This window comes from Scomber scombrus, chromosome 12 (genome assembly GCF_963691925.1).
Source record: "Scomber scombrus chromosome 12, fScoSco1.1, whole genome shotgun sequence".
Taxonomy (NCBI): Eukaryota; Metazoa; Chordata; class Actinopteri; order Scombriformes; family Scombridae; genus Scomber; species Scomber scombrus.
This window is the reverse complement of record NC_084981.1, coordinates 13,495,061-13,512,133: the sequence shown is the minus strand read 5'-3', so window position 1 is coordinate 13,512,133 and position 17,073 is coordinate 13,495,061. Positions and strand designations below refer to the sequence as shown.

The 17,073-nt window shown below is 39.3% G+C and overlaps 5 protein-coding genes across 6 annotated transcripts; 2 read left to right on the top strand and 3 right to left on the bottom strand.

Annotated features, from left to right (window-relative positions):
• Positions 1 to 20: 20 nt before the first annotated feature.
• Positions 21 to 997, bottom strand: LOC133992337 (dual specificity protein phosphatase 13B-like). The gene is made up of 4 exons (XM_062431062.1): positions 938 to 997; positions 699 to 824; positions 317 to 552; positions 21 to 241 (listed from the first exon to the last, which is right to left on the bottom strand). Exons 2-4 carry the CDS (start codon positions 821 to 823, stop codon positions 21 to 23), a joined length of 582 nt encoding a protein of 193 aa, XP_062287046.1. The 5' UTR covers position 824; positions 938 to 997.
• Positions 998 to 2,787: 1,790 nt separating this feature from the next.
• zgc:153981 (dual specificity protein phosphatase family protein) lies at positions 2,788 to 3,577 on the bottom strand. Its single transcript, XM_062430724.1, has 3 exons — positions 3,453 to 3,577; positions 3,090 to 3,307; positions 2,788 to 2,999 (listed from the first exon to the last, which is right to left on the bottom strand). The coding sequence occupies exons 1-3, from the start codon at positions 3,575 to 3,577 to the stop codon at positions 2,788 to 2,790; spliced, it is 555 nt and encodes a 184-aa protein (XP_062286708.1).
• A 939-nt stretch (positions 3,578 to 4,516) lies between these two features.
• LOC133992297 (dual specificity protein phosphatase 13A-like) lies at positions 4,517 to 5,763 on the bottom strand. Its single transcript, XM_062431015.1, has 3 exons — positions 5,537 to 5,763; positions 4,835 to 5,049; positions 4,517 to 4,725 (listed from the first exon to the last, which is right to left on the bottom strand). Exons 1-3 carry the CDS (start codon positions 5,761 to 5,763, stop codon positions 4,517 to 4,519), a joined length of 651 nt encoding a protein of 216 aa, XP_062286999.1.
• Positions 5,764 to 6,484: 721 nt separating this feature from the next.
• On the top strand, positions 6,485 to 14,583 carry LOC133992235 (sphingomyelin synthase-related protein 1-like). Of its 2 annotated transcripts, none has more exons than XM_062430952.1 (6): positions 6,485 to 6,560; positions 9,767 to 10,375; positions 11,280 to 11,375; positions 11,501 to 11,618; positions 11,749 to 11,899; positions 12,555 to 14,583. In XM_062430952.1, the coding sequence occupies exons 2-6, from the start codon at positions 9,771 to 9,773 to the stop codon at positions 12,857 to 12,859; spliced, it is 1,275 nt and encodes a 424-aa protein (XP_062286936.1). In that variant the 5' UTR covers positions 6,485 to 6,560; positions 9,767 to 9,770; the 3' UTR covers positions 12,860 to 14,583. The 2 variants fall into 2 exon arrangements, with proteins under 2 accessions (XP_062286936.1, XP_062286937.1); XM_062430953.1 differs by lacking the exon at positions 6,485 to 6,560 and adding an exon at positions 7,027 to 7,047.
• On the top strand, positions 14,401 to 16,780 carry si:ch73-288o11.4 (beta-microseminoprotein). The gene is made up of 4 exons (XM_062431014.1): positions 14,401 to 14,406; positions 15,995 to 16,100; positions 16,416 to 16,518; positions 16,660 to 16,780. Exons 1-4 carry the CDS (start codon positions 14,401 to 14,403, stop codon positions 16,778 to 16,780), a joined length of 336 nt encoding a protein of 111 aa, XP_062286998.1.
• Positions 16,781 to 17,073: the final 293 nt, after the last annotated feature.

Sequence of the window (17,073 nt, the reverse complement as noted above, 5' to 3'; positions counted from 1 at the left end):
GTGTGTGTCTGTGTGTGTCTTTACAGCATCTGGGCCTGCAGTCGTCTCCTCCTCTCCCTCTCCAGGCTTTTGTCGAGGCCACGGAGCTGCTGCAGGAAGCCTGGGTTGGGACAGATGTCTCGGTGTGGCCTGACGGCAGCCACAGCCTCCTGCAGCCGCAGACCCTCAACAATCATCAGGAAAGCCAGCACTAACGTCGCAGAGCGGCTCACACCCATCAGGCAGTGGACGAACAGTCGTCCTGGGACAGAAATTTTCAGTTAACTTCTGTACATGATATGCAGCATTAGACACAGTACTGCTATGACTGACTTGCCTCCCATGGCCAGCGCTGCTCTGATATATCGTGCCGTTGGGTAGAAAAAAGGACTAAGGATGAACTCTATTGCATCATCAGCCTCCACCCCATAATAATCCACTGACATGTCTCTGTAGAAGCGTGGGCCGGTGTTGACATAGGGTCCCGTGCCGGGGTTTGGGGGACCGTGAGCAGCATTTACAATGTGAGTGATACCCAGACTGTGGAGAGAGGCCTTGTCACGAGCCGCAACCCTGAAACACAAACGCTCACTTACCACTGAATGAGAGAAGATGCTCATATACTGTAGATGTGTGTGTGTGTGTGTGTGTGTGTGTGTGTGTGTGTGTGTGTGTGTGTGTGTGTGTGTGTGTGTGTGTGTGTGTGCGCATGAACCTACTCGTTGCCTATGTAAAGGTTAGGCCAGACTTGATTGATGTGCCCAGTAGGTCGTCTGTCGGTCAGAAGGAACTCCTGCAGCTCTGACACAGTGGGAGGTTCATATGGTGGGTCCCTAAGAGACATACTGACGCACACATGCACAAATAATAAACCTTTAGCAGGCGTTCACTGTGTATAAAATATGATCCGTAGATTTTGTCACACAAAAAAGACAGAAATTACAGTGAGGAAACTGACCTGAAATGAACCTGTTTTCACTGAATCATATGAACTTATGTCACTTCAAGGCAGTGAAACCTCTTCTCCCTCTGTTTCTCCCACTAGTTTTCCATTACAAACTCTCACATACAAACTGCAGCTTGTTTCCTTTTAATAACTGTAATCATACACTCATTACTGTAAAAACACATTTGATCAATTTTGTCCTCATGCCTTGACTCATTTACCGTATTATGGAAAACCCAACAGCATAATCCTTAACATTAACTCTCTCGCTTACTCTCCATGACGGCAGGCTGTTATGTAACATACCACTGACTGTGTGTGTCTCTGTGCTGCCACCCATGAGTGGACTAGTGCCTGCTGCTGAAATATGATCAAGTGACATGTTTGCTTTAACTGCATTCATCATCTTGAGAAACTCACACTGAATTATTTACTGTAAATAAAATATCTAGGTTACGCTCATTGCATTGCTTGCACTATTTTTCAAGTCTCATTTCTCTATTTTTAATTTGTAATTTATTTTAAACTTTTAAACATTTTTAAAAGTGAATTTACTTATTTTTCATAGTGATCTGGCATAAAAATAGGAGGTGAAATATTGTTTTTATCATCAACTTTAAATATTGTCAAATAAACACTTACAGTATTTATATGTCCCTCGGTTGTCTATGTGGGTATCCATTTAGAAAGCGGACATGATTTCCCTGATCAAACATTTCCTGCTTTGTGCTCATTCATTTTAATGAGAAAGTATGTCCAAACATTTGACTGTTATTTTAAGTTTTTTGAAGAAAAACAAAGCACTTTGTGATAAAAAACTATTCAAAGAAATGTATTGTAAAGTGTAATGTGCATAGTGTATGCACATAAGTATAGAAAATATTATCTGTGAATTATTTTTAATTTCTACGCAACAAAAACATTTCACTGATATTTCATAAAAAGGTATTTAATGGATATTTCAACAAGTCATAAAGTTGTATTTACAAAGACTGGGACATGCCCGACAACGCTGAATCTTTTAATCTACAGACGGAGGACAAATTTAGGAAAAAACAATATAAAGTGTCTTAGGATCGTGTTGAGCCACGACGTGCTGCCAGAACAACTTCAATGCATCTTTGCATTGATTCTACAGTCTCTGAACTCTTCTGGAGGGATGAACACCATTCTTCCAAAAGATATTGCCTCATTTGGTGTTTTGATGATGGTGGTAGAGAGCGCTGTATAACACATCAGTCATCAAAATCTCTCATAGGTGTTAGTTGGTTTGAGAACTGATGTCTGTGCGTATGATTCACATCATTTTCATACTCATCAAACCATTCAGTGACCTCTCGTGCCCTATAAGTGGAGGCATTGTCATCCTGGAAGAAACCATCTTTCATCATAGGATAAAAGTGATCACTCAGAACAACTTTCCATTCATTTGCAGTGACGCTTCCCTCTAAGGGGACAAGTCAACCCAAATCATGACAGCAAAATGCCCCCCACAGCATAATAGAGCCTCTAGATCCCCTCACTGTAGGAGTCAAGCATTCAGACCTGTACTAGTTTTTTTCTTTAATTTGTCACCCGTCTGTAGTTTGAACCTTAAAACAAATCTTAAAGAACTGTATTTCATAATAAATTATCCTTACTGATGTACCCATAAGGTAAAATTGTACATTAAAGGCTGTGAAAGACAACCTTAGAAAAAATATGGAATTAAAATGTCGCCATCAAACTCACACCTGTTTCTACATTGTACACATTCTGATGGCAAACAGTTATATACCAATACTGTGTATACACAGTAGAGTGGGGAGATGAAGAGGTCTGAAGTGACCTCGGCTAATGTAATGAAGGAGCAGAGAGTGATGTCAGAGGAGAGGACACAACCTCCGTTTAAATGTCAGCTGTTCATCAAGCTTGTGGAGGAGTGACAGGAAGTTCCGGTTAGGGTAAATGGCTCTTTTTTGGGCGACATGCCTCAGAGCGTCAGCGAGAGAGAAATGCTGTCGCAACATCAAATATGCCAGCACCAAAGTGGACGATCGACTGACGCCCATGATGCAGTGCACCAGCACTTTACCTGCACAGTAGAAAGGAAACAGTGAAGGAAGTTAAAGTAAAGTTAGACAGCCGATTAAAAAATGTAAAGGTGTGATGTGATATACGTTACCGTCTTTTCTCTTTAAGGCTTTATGTATGAAGTCAGCTGCAGGTTTAAAGTGCTGACTGAGGTCAAAGTGGTCTGAATCTTCTGCTGGTATGCCGCAGTAAACACAGGTGTCCCCATAAAAACTCTGCTCACCGATGCTACCCTGTTTGGAGTGAGCTGCATTCAGGACATGAGTGATGCCAAGCTTACATAATGTCTTTTTATTTTGTGCTACAGCTCTGCAAAACACACAGAAAAAGACAGACATAGGAGAATTGAGAATCATGGAGTCTTATCACGATGCAGGTTCTGTACTTATCAATTTCTCTCTTGTTGAGCTCATAAAGCTGTCGTTCCTCCATGCATCAAACATGAGATACTCACACGTTTCCTATGTACAGGTTGGGCCAGACTTCATTCACTGGTGTGAGCTCCAGTGTGCAGGAATCCAAGATGAGCTCCAGTTTTTTAATGAGCACCAGGTCCTGTCGCTGGTTGCTCCCTGACATTCTCCCTGGACTGCTCCTCCAACAGACCACAACACTGCTACTGCTGTCTGTGTGTCCACTGTCCCCTCATTGCCAGAGCCAGCTCAGTGAGAGACATGAGCAGGTGGTTGTTTGAACGCTCCAAAATTAGCTCTCTCTGTGTTCAGTGTGTTCTCTCTGACTCCATGTAGTTATTTACCATTGCTGATGCATTGATTGTTCTGGTCAGTGATGCAAAAGGTCCTCGGGGAGAAAGACTCTCTCTGTCACAACTGAGGTCACACAGGGAGCAACAAGGGAGGGGAGTTGTTCACTGTATGCCAAAGAGTAAATGGTGCAAATGGTGACAGTCTTGCCTGGTGTAAATGAAGATATTAACCCCTTCATGCATGAATTATGATAACCTCAGTCAGGATTTTTTTCCTAATTTTTTTCATTTCTCTTTAGGCATGAAAAAAAATCTTTCAACTTATTTTTTTCTTTCACCAAATGATATAACATTACATTATAATAACATATTTAAACTGATTTAAAACAAAAAAAAGTGATTGCAGATGAAGTGGCAGTGTATGGGATGACGCACTAGTGTGTGCAACTATGCCATCAAAGTCTATTCATATATAAGACAACAGATTTGGAATAGCTGTCCACTGTAGTGAGCACAATGCATAAAAGGGTTAAAGGAGAGCTTCACAATGTTTCAAGTGTGTCTTAACACACAAGTTAGGTGCTCAAATAAACATTAAAACAAATGTTTCTTGCCATAATCATTCCTCCTGTTTATAATGACCATTACAAGTTGTTTCATAATATACATATAATGTACAGGAGTCCAAAATCCACAGTCCTCCTTCCACACAAAAATGTATTTAAAAGTTAATCAGAAGCTAATATGTGTTCCACTACCACAGGGACTATTCTTCTATGTATTCACTATGTGGGATTGTTCTTTGCTTTATTTTATTTTGGCTCAGTCAACCCTTCGCTCTGCAGTTTTCTGTCTAGACTAATAAGCTGTCGCTGGAAGCCTCTGTTGGGGAAAACCCAGCGTTTCTGTTGCACACAGCGTACAGAGGACAGAAGACTGAGGTGATGATGAATCATCAGGTAGGCTAGGACCAGAGCGGCAGAGCGACTCACGCCCACAGCGCAGTGCACCAACACCTTTCCTGGAGATTATAACACAACAAGACACATACAAGCAGAACAGTTTTTACAATGGAAGTTTGTGGGTAATGAGGCGTCACCTCCTAAAACCTGTTTGGCTGTTTACTGTACCTCCTGATGTCAGAGCCTGGTGAATGAATTCAGCAGCAGGGTAAAAGAAAGGTGAAAGGTCAAATGTCGGCAGGTCATTGGCTGGCACTCCGTAGTATTTCACTGTGGTTCCATAGAAATCATCGTTGCCTTTACAGCAGAGTTTACCGTGTGATGCATTCAACACATGAGTGATGCCCAGCTGCCAGAGCCCAAGCTTGTCATGAGACATAAACCTGGCTCATAAAAAGCAAAAGTAATGAATTAATAACAGCACACACAAATAGTGACATCTGGTTAAGTTGGGCACTTTTGGATCATTTACTGTGTGAGTTTTGATGGCCAATCACTGCAACTATGTTACTGTTGAATGTCTGTTGAAAGTAAACAGTGATTTTGATTGGTTCAATGTCACTATTGTGGGCGTGGTGCCTGACCGAGCTGTGTCTCATGGAAAAATTTATGACAAATTAAATGCTCTGTTGATTGTCATGCAACAATCAAAATAAAATGTATTAAAACTCAATTATTTAATGAATAGTTTTTCATGATACAAAGTGTATACACTTATTAATATTTATAGACATGAAATAGCAGTGGTACTTCATCCTATTTACATGGATTACCTTGCAGCTGGACTTGACACATTAATATAGTCTAAAGCAGGATTTGCCAAAAACTGTCCCACTTCACCTGACCTCATATATAGCACATCATACTCACATGTCTCCCAGGTACAAGTTTGGCCACACCTCATCTCCATGGCGACAGGAGCTTGGAGCTGAGTATAAAAGCTCCTCCAGCTCCTGGAGAGATGGAGTGTCGCTCATACTCCTCGCCCTGTCTGTGCTCTCTGCTGAACATGTTCCCTCTTCTTCCTCTTTTAGGCCGCTGACATTTCTCTGCTCGGAGTCTTGTGTCTCACATTTCACATCTGTCACAGAGCTCATTTTTTAATAAGTTAAAGGTATTTAAACTCTCCTTTTTTACCCCCAAACTAAATGTTCTCTCTCTGTGTTGCCTTTGCTTTGCTGTCTAAAGATGGCTGCAGTATTGTAATGCTCTCACTTCTCTCAGTCTCTGACTGTCAAAAACAGGTGGTGAAATTTGGCAAAGACTCTCAGTCAAACATGCAAATCATGCAAATGTGTTTATGATTACATCGCTGCAAAAGAAAAACAAAACAAAACAAAACAAAAAAAAACTGCCTGTGCTTGTTCTGTCAAATTAAAGCCAAGCAGTTAAAACCAAATATATTTAACATATTTTAGGCTCTAGAGAAATATAACCTGTAAATAAATCCTAGTTTTTCTATATTTGGCCAGCAGATGCCAGTGTGCTTTAGGTAGCAACCCTGCATCAGACCCCCAGCTCTTCTTCACTGGTGTTATTTATTATTGTCTCTTCCTGTTTGTGATCATTTTTTTCCTACCTAGGACGTCTAAATTATGACCCTCCCTACTCTGCCTCTGATTGGCTAAACCTGATATTCTTCACTAACTCTAACCAATCACACTCCTTGTCCTTAAACCTAACCAATCAACCAACGAAGGTAACGAGTACTAGCCAATCAGAGGCAGAGGAGGGTGGGTCATTAACTCGTCATTCTAGGGGGGGAAAAGTAGCTTCCTGTTTGGTGTTGCCTGGTTGTCAGAAGCATGTTGGCGATGAAACACTATTGCGTTTTGAGAGCAAACAGACAGCTCATCTACACCCTCTGACAGCGCACTGATAGCGGGTTTTTTGGGTAAGAGAGGCAATTACTGTTCAGTGTTTATCTTCTTAAAGCAGTTTAAAAAGACTGACTATTCTTCCTATGATCTCTATAGGACTTGTAGTCTAATACAGTGTGTTTATGTAAAGGAAAAATGTGTTAAATGTTAAACTGCCGTCATAAACATTTACAATTCAATGCCACATGATTTATAACTCAGAGCTTATCTCATGCTGAAATGTAGCAGTGTGGACTTACATTGAAGCCCAGTAGTGAACAAACTATGAGTCCTTTGTCAAACTGTTTCTGTCACATACACTGAAGGGCTGTCTCCCTCACAGCTGTGTGTCACTGCTCTGTGTGACTCACTGTAAGCCAGCCAAACAGGCTGACATAGCACTTATGAATCCCCAAGTAAAGCCTCATGCCAGAGAGGCTGCACGATGTTGCCAGTAAAATCTAAAGGGTGGATAAAAATAAGTGATTTCTCTCTGTGTAGGGACTGACAGCAGCCAGCCAGGTGAGTTCATTTAGGTTTTTAGGACACTCAGGACATGTAGGTATTCAGTACTGATCAGCTGGTTTGCTGAATTTGATTTTTTTTTTTTACCATATTTTGTTATTCAGAATGAATCTTATAGTGGCAGCCAGCTACTTTGTGATTCAGAGCTGCAACGATTAGTCAGTCATCACCTATTAAATTAACCAGCATTTTGGTAATCAATTAATTATATTGAGTAATTGTTTAAAGAAGAAAAATATCTTCCAAATGATCTGATTTCTGTGCTGCAAATTTTAATATTTTCTGGTTTCTTTACTCTTGTATGATAGTAAACTGATTACTTTGAGTATGAGTAAGTGCTTGCTGATAGAGGAGTAAGTGCTTGCTGATAGAGGAATGTTTATTCTCTGTTAATTAAATTAAAAAGTGCTTTGAGATTACTTTTGTTGTGCTTTGGCTCTATATACATAAAGATTGATTGAGTGAGTAAGTTGCAGACAGAACAAGACATTTGAGGACTAAATAACTAAGTGATTAATTGAGAAAATAATCGGCAGATTAGTTGATGAAGAAAATAATTGTTAGTTGGAGCCCTGGTGTGTTCTGTATTATTGATGCAGTAAGTCTGAACATTGGGAATCAAAGCTGATATTTCTGAGTCACTATGTTTGTGTCTAATACGAGAACATATAAAGTGAGACTGTTAATCTAAGGCTGGTGCTGTTTATAAGAAAAATTATACGCAATGTGGAAATAAAAAGAGATTATTTAATTTAAGAAAGTTAATAAAAGTATTTGACTAATGCAACCTGTTAAACCATAACAGGACATCTAATCTGTGTGAAGATTATATGATTAAAAGTCCAGTTGAGGTATTGTCTTGTATCACTCAGCAGATTGAATGAATCAGCAGATTCATTCATGATGATAATCATCATTTGCAGCCTTAATTATAAAGTATGTCCCAGAGTCAGCGTATCTCAAGTTTCTGTTGAATCTAATATAATAAATACCTAAAAAAACCCAGCGACATCTCATGCATTACTGGTAGCTGAAACTTGCTTACTGACGTTATTAAACATCTGTATCTTCTGTCCAATCTGTCCAATCAGCTGAACCTAATCAAAGTGTTGATTAGGTTCAGCTGTGAGCAGTAGTACAGTCATGTTGTCTGAGTCTTGCAGACCTTTGGAGCAGCAGTGTAGAACAGTGGTGAGATTATCAGCGGGTCAAAGGGTAGCGACAGAGAAAGAGAAGACAGCAGTGTGTTTCATCAGTATCTGACTCCGTCTGTGGGAGAGGAAGAACCCCGGATGGTGACTCTTCTGTTTTTTTATTATGAAATCTAGTCTATGACACAGAGAGGATAGTTACACTCAGTTTGGTTGGATCCTGTTAGTCTGCTTGGGTTTGGCACACAAACTGCAGGTCTACTTTATGTGGATCAGGGTGTCAGTGTATACTTACACGTAAGCCACTGCTCTACTGTACAGTCACTGACCTGAACTCAGATGATGATGTAATAGCACTAAGTAGCCAGCAGTGTGTAGCGCGAGGTCACATTGAATAAGAGCTCAAAGAAGCTGCCCTTCAGCAAGGGATGGGAGGAAATGAGATTTTATCGGGATAAAAACACTCAAGACAATTTTATCATGGTGTATTTCCATTTTCTGGATAATCATATCCTCATGTGAGTGATTTGAAAAAGCTGTCTAGCTCACTGACATACAGTCCTATTGATTTTCTAATTTATTTTGAATTGCCGTTTACCACGAGGGGGAGCCAGCATCTTTCCAGTCATCCATCATCATGGCTGAAGGCTCTGAATGCTTGGTTATGAGGTTGATGGGTACATTAATTATATTAAGGCATTAATGTATAATTATTTGTATCATGTAGTGTTATTTTAAAACTTTTAAGCATTTTTTGATGATTATCGGGATAATATTGTAAATCACAATTTGGCGAGGATAATCCTTACATAATATTTTCACATCAGGCCTACCTTCAACAGATTGCCTCTAAATTGACCGGTGTCAGTGATTGATTATTTATCATATGATTAGTCATAGTGTAACTTTTCGGCCACATTATGTGTCAGGGACTGTGCTATAGTGCTGAAAAAATAATTAGTCTAAAAATGGATTAATAAATCTTTTTTTTTTTTTTTTTGCCATTGTTTCCCGTGAGTTCTGGAAAACAATGGCAGACAATTTTGCCTATTTTTTGTCAAATTATTGATTAAATGATTCATTGAATGATTGAAAAGATTAAATAAAATCATCATTAGTTGCAGCCAACTGAAGAAATTACACCCGTCCCTTGCAGATGTTTGCTGGAGTGGTTTGTTAAATGGTATACTAGTATACAGTGAGCTAACGGATGAGAGAGAAAGAGTGGGTCTGAGTAGGGACAATATACACAAAACAAATGACAGTGGAGCTCATTTATACAATACAGTACACAGTAAGTGGTTGTGATCAGTAGCCAGCAAAATAAACAGTAGTTTGAGGGCAGTTTTGCATTCCAACAATAGGACCAACGATGACAAAGACAGTAATGAGGGAGGGAGCTCCTTCATAACACTCAATCATCTGTTGTTAAAGAGATTTTACTCAAGGCTTTGGTCACATTCAATAACATCACCTTGTCTCTGGTTGCATCCCCAATTGTGCGCTTGACCATCTATGAAGCCATGCTGTCTGTGACTTAACACAGTATATGTCTGTATCTGCAGTGGCATGGCATCGTCAGAGGACGGTGTGAGCACCTGGAGCTGTAAGAAGGTGGCCCAGTGGCTGCAGGAAGAAGGTTTCGGGGAGTATGTGGAGCTACTGTGCACCCAGCACCGCCTGGACGGCCCCAGCCTGCTGGCTCTGACTGAGGCCGACCTGCGTGGGCCTCCGCTGGGCCTCACTGTGCTGGGTGACATCAAGAGGCTGACCTTAGCCCTACGCCGGCTCCAAAGACAAAATCAGACCCAGCTGGAGGAGTTCGGTCTCCGGCCTGCAGATAGCCTCACTGCTGCAAGGGTGGAGTGGAGCTGTGATGGAGCTGACCGGAGGTATAACGGAGGAGATCGCTTGTGTAATGGGACTGAACTGCGTCTGAGGAATGGGGATAGACCTGGATACGGTTCAGGAGCAGCGTTGTGTCATATGCACTCCAACGGGAGGTGTAGGCAGCACCTGGCTGGGAGATTGGACCCAGAGGTCTGGAAGACGGTCATCAGTTCCATTTATGTGTTGTTTGTGTTTGGATTCACATCTTTCATCATGGTCATCGTACATGAGCGTGTCCCAGACATGAGGACATATCCACCACTGCCTGACATATTTCTGGACAGGTATAAGCTGCATATGTTTGTACGTGAGTGTAGATTTGGGTATGGACGATGGCGACATGCCAACTTTTTCCATACCCATTTTTTCCAATCTGAAACTATCTATCTGCTTTAACTCTACTTAACTCTACTTAATGTTAACAGTAAGAACTCTGCCAGGTTTGTTTGATTTTTTGCAAAAATGCACTATTATGATAAAGAGTATAAGAGCAGGATATGGAGGACACTCTATCTGATGACTCTTGTCAGCAGCAGCACAGAGTCACACAGACAGGTGAGCTGCAGCCTTTCAGATGAGGTCTGACATCATAATGAAAGATCTAGCCATAAGCTCAGGAGTTGAAAGAACAATAATATAAATTGAAGTTTTTGAGATGATTTAACGTTCAAGCATCGCCGCGGCTCTATCATGAAACTCTGAGTTTTGTCGCCAGCATCCAGAAAGGGAAAGAAGAACAAAACCTCAGATTACCTACAGACTTCTTTATATTTATTTTTTTAAAGATTTATTATGACAGTCTATGATATGTTATTTATAAATATCAATTTTGTCCTCAGATTTATTGATAAGTAGTCTATGAATATAGAGAAAGGTCAGGCTCTGTGTTTGTATGTGTGTGAACACATGTGCCTATAAAGGAGAGCAGATAGAGAACAAGAGTGATAGAGAACAAGCACACATACAGTTATTTTGACCATCCCACAGAAAATGTCCCTTTCAAATATAAACTAAACATACACCCTTGGTTCTGGATTGGATCCTAGGAATGTTTTACAGTGACAAACCCCAGTAAACATGTGCTTTAAGATCTCATGTTGAGAAACTATCCAGACTCCATAGTTCATGTACACATTCTCCTTGTATCTAATCTACACTCTGATACAGATGTTTTTATACTCTTTACAGTGTTCCCAGAATCCCTTGGGCTTTTGCAATGGCTGAAGCCTGTGGCCTAATCCTGTGTTACATGTTGCTGTTGATCCTGCTGCTTCACAAACACAGGTAGCCCACAGTTTCAGCTAAAGTTACAAATGATTTTTTATTACTTTGTGAAGCTCCTGGAAAAAAAGTTGTGAATATTTTGTGTACATATTTTCCAGATAAAGCCTCTTTTGTCTTTATTTTAGGTCCATTCTCTTCAGGCGGCTGTGTTCTTTGATTGGAACTGTATTTTTGCTGCGATGTTGCACTATGTTTGTCACCTCGCTCTCTGTGCCAGGGCAGCACCTGAAGTGTGCCAGTAAGGTGGGACGCATTTTTTTTGGTCTGCATTGGTTAATTCTTGCTGTTATTGGCACCTTACAGTTTCTTATTGTTGACTCAGCATTACTGCATGATTTATAGCATGACTGATAACTAGTCGCTTGTTCCCTAGACATATGGTGATACCTTGGAAAAGATACAGAGGGCTTTAGCGATCTGGAGTGGATTTGGGATGACTCTGACTGGCGTCCAAACGTGTGGAGATTACATGTTCAGTGGACACACAGTTGTCATCACAATGCTTAACTTTTTTGTGACTGAATGTGAGTATTCTGCATTTTTATACAGTATGCATATGTGTGAACTTTATGAAAGGATAAGATTGTTCTATATTGTTTGAATTTTTAACAAATCATATGGAAACACCAAAACAAACAGTGTGCTAGTCTTTTTTTCTTCCCTACCTTTCCTGTTCTACTCAATCCAAAGTCCATTTGCTCCCACTGACGGCATTAATATTCAATAACTTGTCATAAATATATATTTTAATTTTTAATGAAGTCTCAGTTTTCACCTTAAACAGCTTAGCACTAGTCTTAAACAAATGTTTCTCAAATAGGAGTAAGTAGTGCATCTTTTGATGACTATTTTCAGCTGTGGATTAATTCAGATTTGGTGCATTAGTGAGTATTTACAGTACAGCAGTAGCAGTGTGTGTGTATATGGGATTGATTTAAAATAAACTACAGTGCCCACATCTGTTGTAATGTGTGAGTGCAACAATGTGTCATTTTGATGTTTTTAATGGTTTTGGAACACCACTGGAGGTAGTTAAAACAGAGGAATTAGCCATGAGACTTTGGATCGACAGATAAAACTTACTTAGTTGGATTGATTTGTTGGTTTTGGTCTTTTTGTGGGATGTATTCATACATTCCTCCTTCAGCTTCAACCTTAAATTATCCATTTTTATTGTAGACACTCCACGAACCTGGCATCTGATTCACACCATCTCCTGGGTGTTGAACCTGTTTGGGATTTTCTTCATCCTGGCGGCTCATGAGCACTACTCCATCGATGTGTTCATCGCCTTCTACATCACTACCCGCCTCTTCCTCTACTACCACACTTTAGCCAACACTCGAGCCTACCAGCATAGCCGCAGGGCGCGCATTTGGTTCCCTATGTTCTCCTTCTTTGAGTGCAATGTGAACGGACCTGTCCCCAATCAGTACAACTGGCCGTTCGATAAACCTGCCTTCATGAAAACTCTGATTGGGTAGAGAGTGTTTTCCAAAGACAACCGCTTCAATGTGCATGGACTGGAATATTGAAGCCTAAAAAAGAAACTTTTTACTTGAGATGCTGCCTTCTATCTCTGAACGGGTGTAAGTTTATTATCTGGGAGTTTTTTTCTCGTTTCAAGAAGTTTTTTTGGCCACTAATCTTGACACCCTGGAAAATATGTTTATTTGCCTTCTTGCTGAGTAAGATGAGAAAATTGATACCTCTCATATCTGTTGATTGATTGATTATGAAGCTACAGTCAGGGGACCTTTTGTGTAGCTTACCATGAAGATCTGAAACAGGGGGAAACTGCTAGCCTGGCTCTAACCAAAGGTAACACAATCCACCCACCAGCACCTCTGAAGCTCACTAATAAACAAGTTATAGCTTATAATCTGGCAGTGTAATGGATCAGGGTGTCGGTCAAAACTCATTTTATGACTGCAGGCAGTCTTTGTTCCTGGGCAAGAAAGAGTCTGGCACATAACTCAGAAACTGTTGTTTTTACACTTCGATTTGTATTTGTCATTATTAAGCTTTAGAGTTTCTAATTGGTGGATTTGTAGTGCTAAGCTAAGGTAACAGGCTACATCACCTTCATGTGTGAAGCACATACATGAGAGTGGTATCAATCTTCTCAAGTAAGAAAAGTGTTCAAAATGTTGAACTATTCTTTTAAATGTATTTACACACTGTCACCTCAAAAAAGTGTGGTTTAATTGAGGACTAAAAGCTGCAGGTACTAATCATTTCCTGGACAGAGGGCTTAAGGAGTTCAGACATGTTTTTGCCTTAAAGTGATCACTTTAATAATTAATGCTTCACTTTGTTGATGGGGAGTTTGGGTTGTCAGTCTCATTCAACATTTATAATAATAAACTATGTAGGCTTCACGCAGCTATGATATAGTTGTCACCTTTTGGGAGTCGTTCATGGTGGCGGGTAAAATGTTGTATTGCTGCAAAAGATTTCACACCTGTTTGGTAACAACTACCAAAAGAGTTTCTTTTGATGTGCAACAGGAAAAATGTTTTTCATTTTCACTTTATGAGCTGAACTCTACAGTTATGTTGTATTTTATAATGTCACAGTTGGGATAGTTTATTTTTTCTACCTGTTAAAAGTTTGGATACACTTTCCTGTTCACCTGAATGAGAAAGTGTGTCCACACTTTTGACTGGAACTGTGCATTCATCACTAAACTCAACCAAATATCTGAAAGTTTATTGTAATGTTCAGTTTTGCCAATCAGCCCATAATGTAAAGTATAATGATTCCTTTGTTCTAATTTGTTGTTTTCTTTTTTACAGGTTAATTATGTCATGAGTACAGAGTGAGTTTTCCTCTGTTGCACAGTACAAAGACTGACTTTTGAATTATCACAGCTGTTGAGAAACAGTTGAATAGCAAAGCTTCAAAAGTTTAAATTGTTTACTATGTCATAGTTGATCCAAACTATAGATTTTTAAAATAATTGTTTACAGTTTATCGCTTTATTTGCAATGCAAGTGATCTATCTCTGCCTTTTGGCTCAACAATGAAGGTTTACAGAGGAGGAAAACAGTTTTTATATTTCTAACTGACTTTTTCCTTGGCTGCTTTTTCACTAACGTATTTCCTTTTTGCATTTGTAAAATAAAGTTGATTTTGAATATAATTTTGAAAAATCAAGCTTCCTTGTGAGTTTGTTAATTTGAGGAACAATATATAGCTTCTATCATGGGTGAAAATGATTCAGAGAGGTGTGACTTGATAAGCTATACCAACATGACCTCCACCTTTTAAGCAAATATCATATAATAGCCACATCCTTGACATAAATTCTGTAAAGAAATGTGGGTGTGCACACCTTAATAAAAAGGCATGATTTAGAGTTCACACACATCAGCCTTCTGGATCAGTCACCTCACATCTCAGGATGGTAAGTATTTCACAGACTTAGATTCATATTCACTGGACTTTTTTAAGATACAAAATGTAATCTAAATGTATATGGATGTAGTCTATATTATACCTTAAACATGTCATTGCTGTTATATTTTTGCCAGTGTGAACATTTGAGTCCATAGTATAGTTTTTTGACATGCTTCAAATTACTGTAAGATTACGTTTTAGGCTGATTTGATACCATTCATCAAATCAATGTTCATAGTAGTTGTAGTAACAACATTGAAATTGAACTTTTAAATGAATGGTTGAAATTAGCCAAAGTAAACCAAAGGCATAAAAGTACTACATTAGTAAATAAGGTCAACGATGAGTCTTCAACATAGTGATTGATATAACACAAATTTAAATACAGCAGATAATGTGACTTTTATGTGGCGTTAAAGACTAATTTTGGCCAATCTTGCTTAATGTAAACTGTATGTAACAAATCTGCTTTCTGCAAATTAAATTAAATAAATCTTATTTTTACATGTGCTGCAGGCAATTTTGTGAATTATACAGATTTTAGTAGTGTTACTATAGTATTGCTTCATTTCAGATGATGACAAATTACGCAAAGATACTGCAATAAAATAGCTGCAATTGTAAAACCTACTGATAATGACGACAGGTTGTTCTTTCTCCATTGGTTTCTGTCTATTTTTACATTATTTAATTTAATTATTTATTCAACGTTTATTTAACCAGGACAATGAGATTGAGAATCTCTTTTTCAAGCAAAGCCTGGCAAAGAAGAAAAACCCACATATTTACAGACAGAAAACACACAAAGGATACAAATTTTAAAAACACAATGAAAAACAAGCATAAGGAAACTCACATTTCCAGGAATCAATACTAGGAAGATTAAACACATTTATATCCTTTGGAATCTGCCTCTAATTCTTTGTTTTTGGTTTGAAATGTGTTTAATGAGATTAATTTGTTGTGTTTCAAGTCGTTCTGCATCATATATATTCAGGGGGACATAAGAGGGTTGGCTGAGGTTTGCTAAGACTTGCTGTTGTTGTCAACAGTATCAGACAACCAAAGCATGAATAAAACCTACCCACTCTCTTTCAATGTTCAATACATTTTAAAAGGATGTGGTGATGAAGTTAGTTTAGAAAAAGTGCTTACAGACAGTATGGCCACTAAGACTATACAACATTCACACAGATGTCTTTTATTCCGTCTTTCAGGCTTCCCTCCGTGTGTTTGTCTATCTACTTGGGGTGGTTGTCCTGTGTGACTCTTCCTGCTTCTTCGAGCAGTTAGAGATCAAAGATCTGAACAACCCTCCAAAAGGTGAGTCGACACAACCACAGCTGGCTGGAGTGTGATACAATAGTAATAGATTCGGTGGGATGGAGACTTTCCTCTGTTGTTTGACAGAAAGTGGACAAATGAGATGTCCTTATCTGTCCAACTGTTCCAGCTGAATGTATCATCCAGATGTTGTGTGTTTACTTAACACAAGCCAGCTGACTTAAAACATATCAAAACCAGACCTATGCACACATCGATACACACACACACAATTAGTAACTGCCACATATTTATCAGAGCGTGATGAGTTGGTCACCAGCCCGTCTGAACTGTGTGTCTATTTCTTTACATTAGGGTGTACGGATAGAGATGGAAAGCAGCATGATTTTGGCTCTGAATGGACGAGAGACTGCGTGGAGTGCTCTTGTACGAAGGACGGATTGAGCTGCTGCACCATGTAAGATTTTAAACATGGTTCGATTTATGATCGTTACAATATTTTTGCTAACTATCCTCCATTCTCAGGGCTTCTAATCTTCATTTTTAAGAAGGCTTTTCCTTACATCTGATGATAATTATCTTTCTTTGTGTCTGTCAGGCTCCCTGATGCAGACACCGTAGACATTCCTGAGGAGTGTGAGCTGGTTGTGAATAAGGAGGCTTGTTCTGCCAAAGTAGTGCAGAAGTCAGACAACACAAAAGAGTGCAACCCTTTGTAGTAGTGCAGAGTGACCCCGACACTCTTACTGAACTTGGAAATAATTCTGCTTTATGTTTCAAGTTTCAGTCTCTGGCACACAGTAAAATCATGTATAATCATTTGTGATGAATCAGTTGTATGTCTTACTTTTAACTTGCAACAATGACAATAAAGGGCAAACATGAAACCCACTCCCCTTCTGATTCTACTTCTTGCCTGCTCTCTGTCTCTTTAACACCACTTATACAGCAGGTGTCATTTTCAGGATGTAATTGAATAAATCCACCACTGTGTGACAGCAGAGCTCGGTAC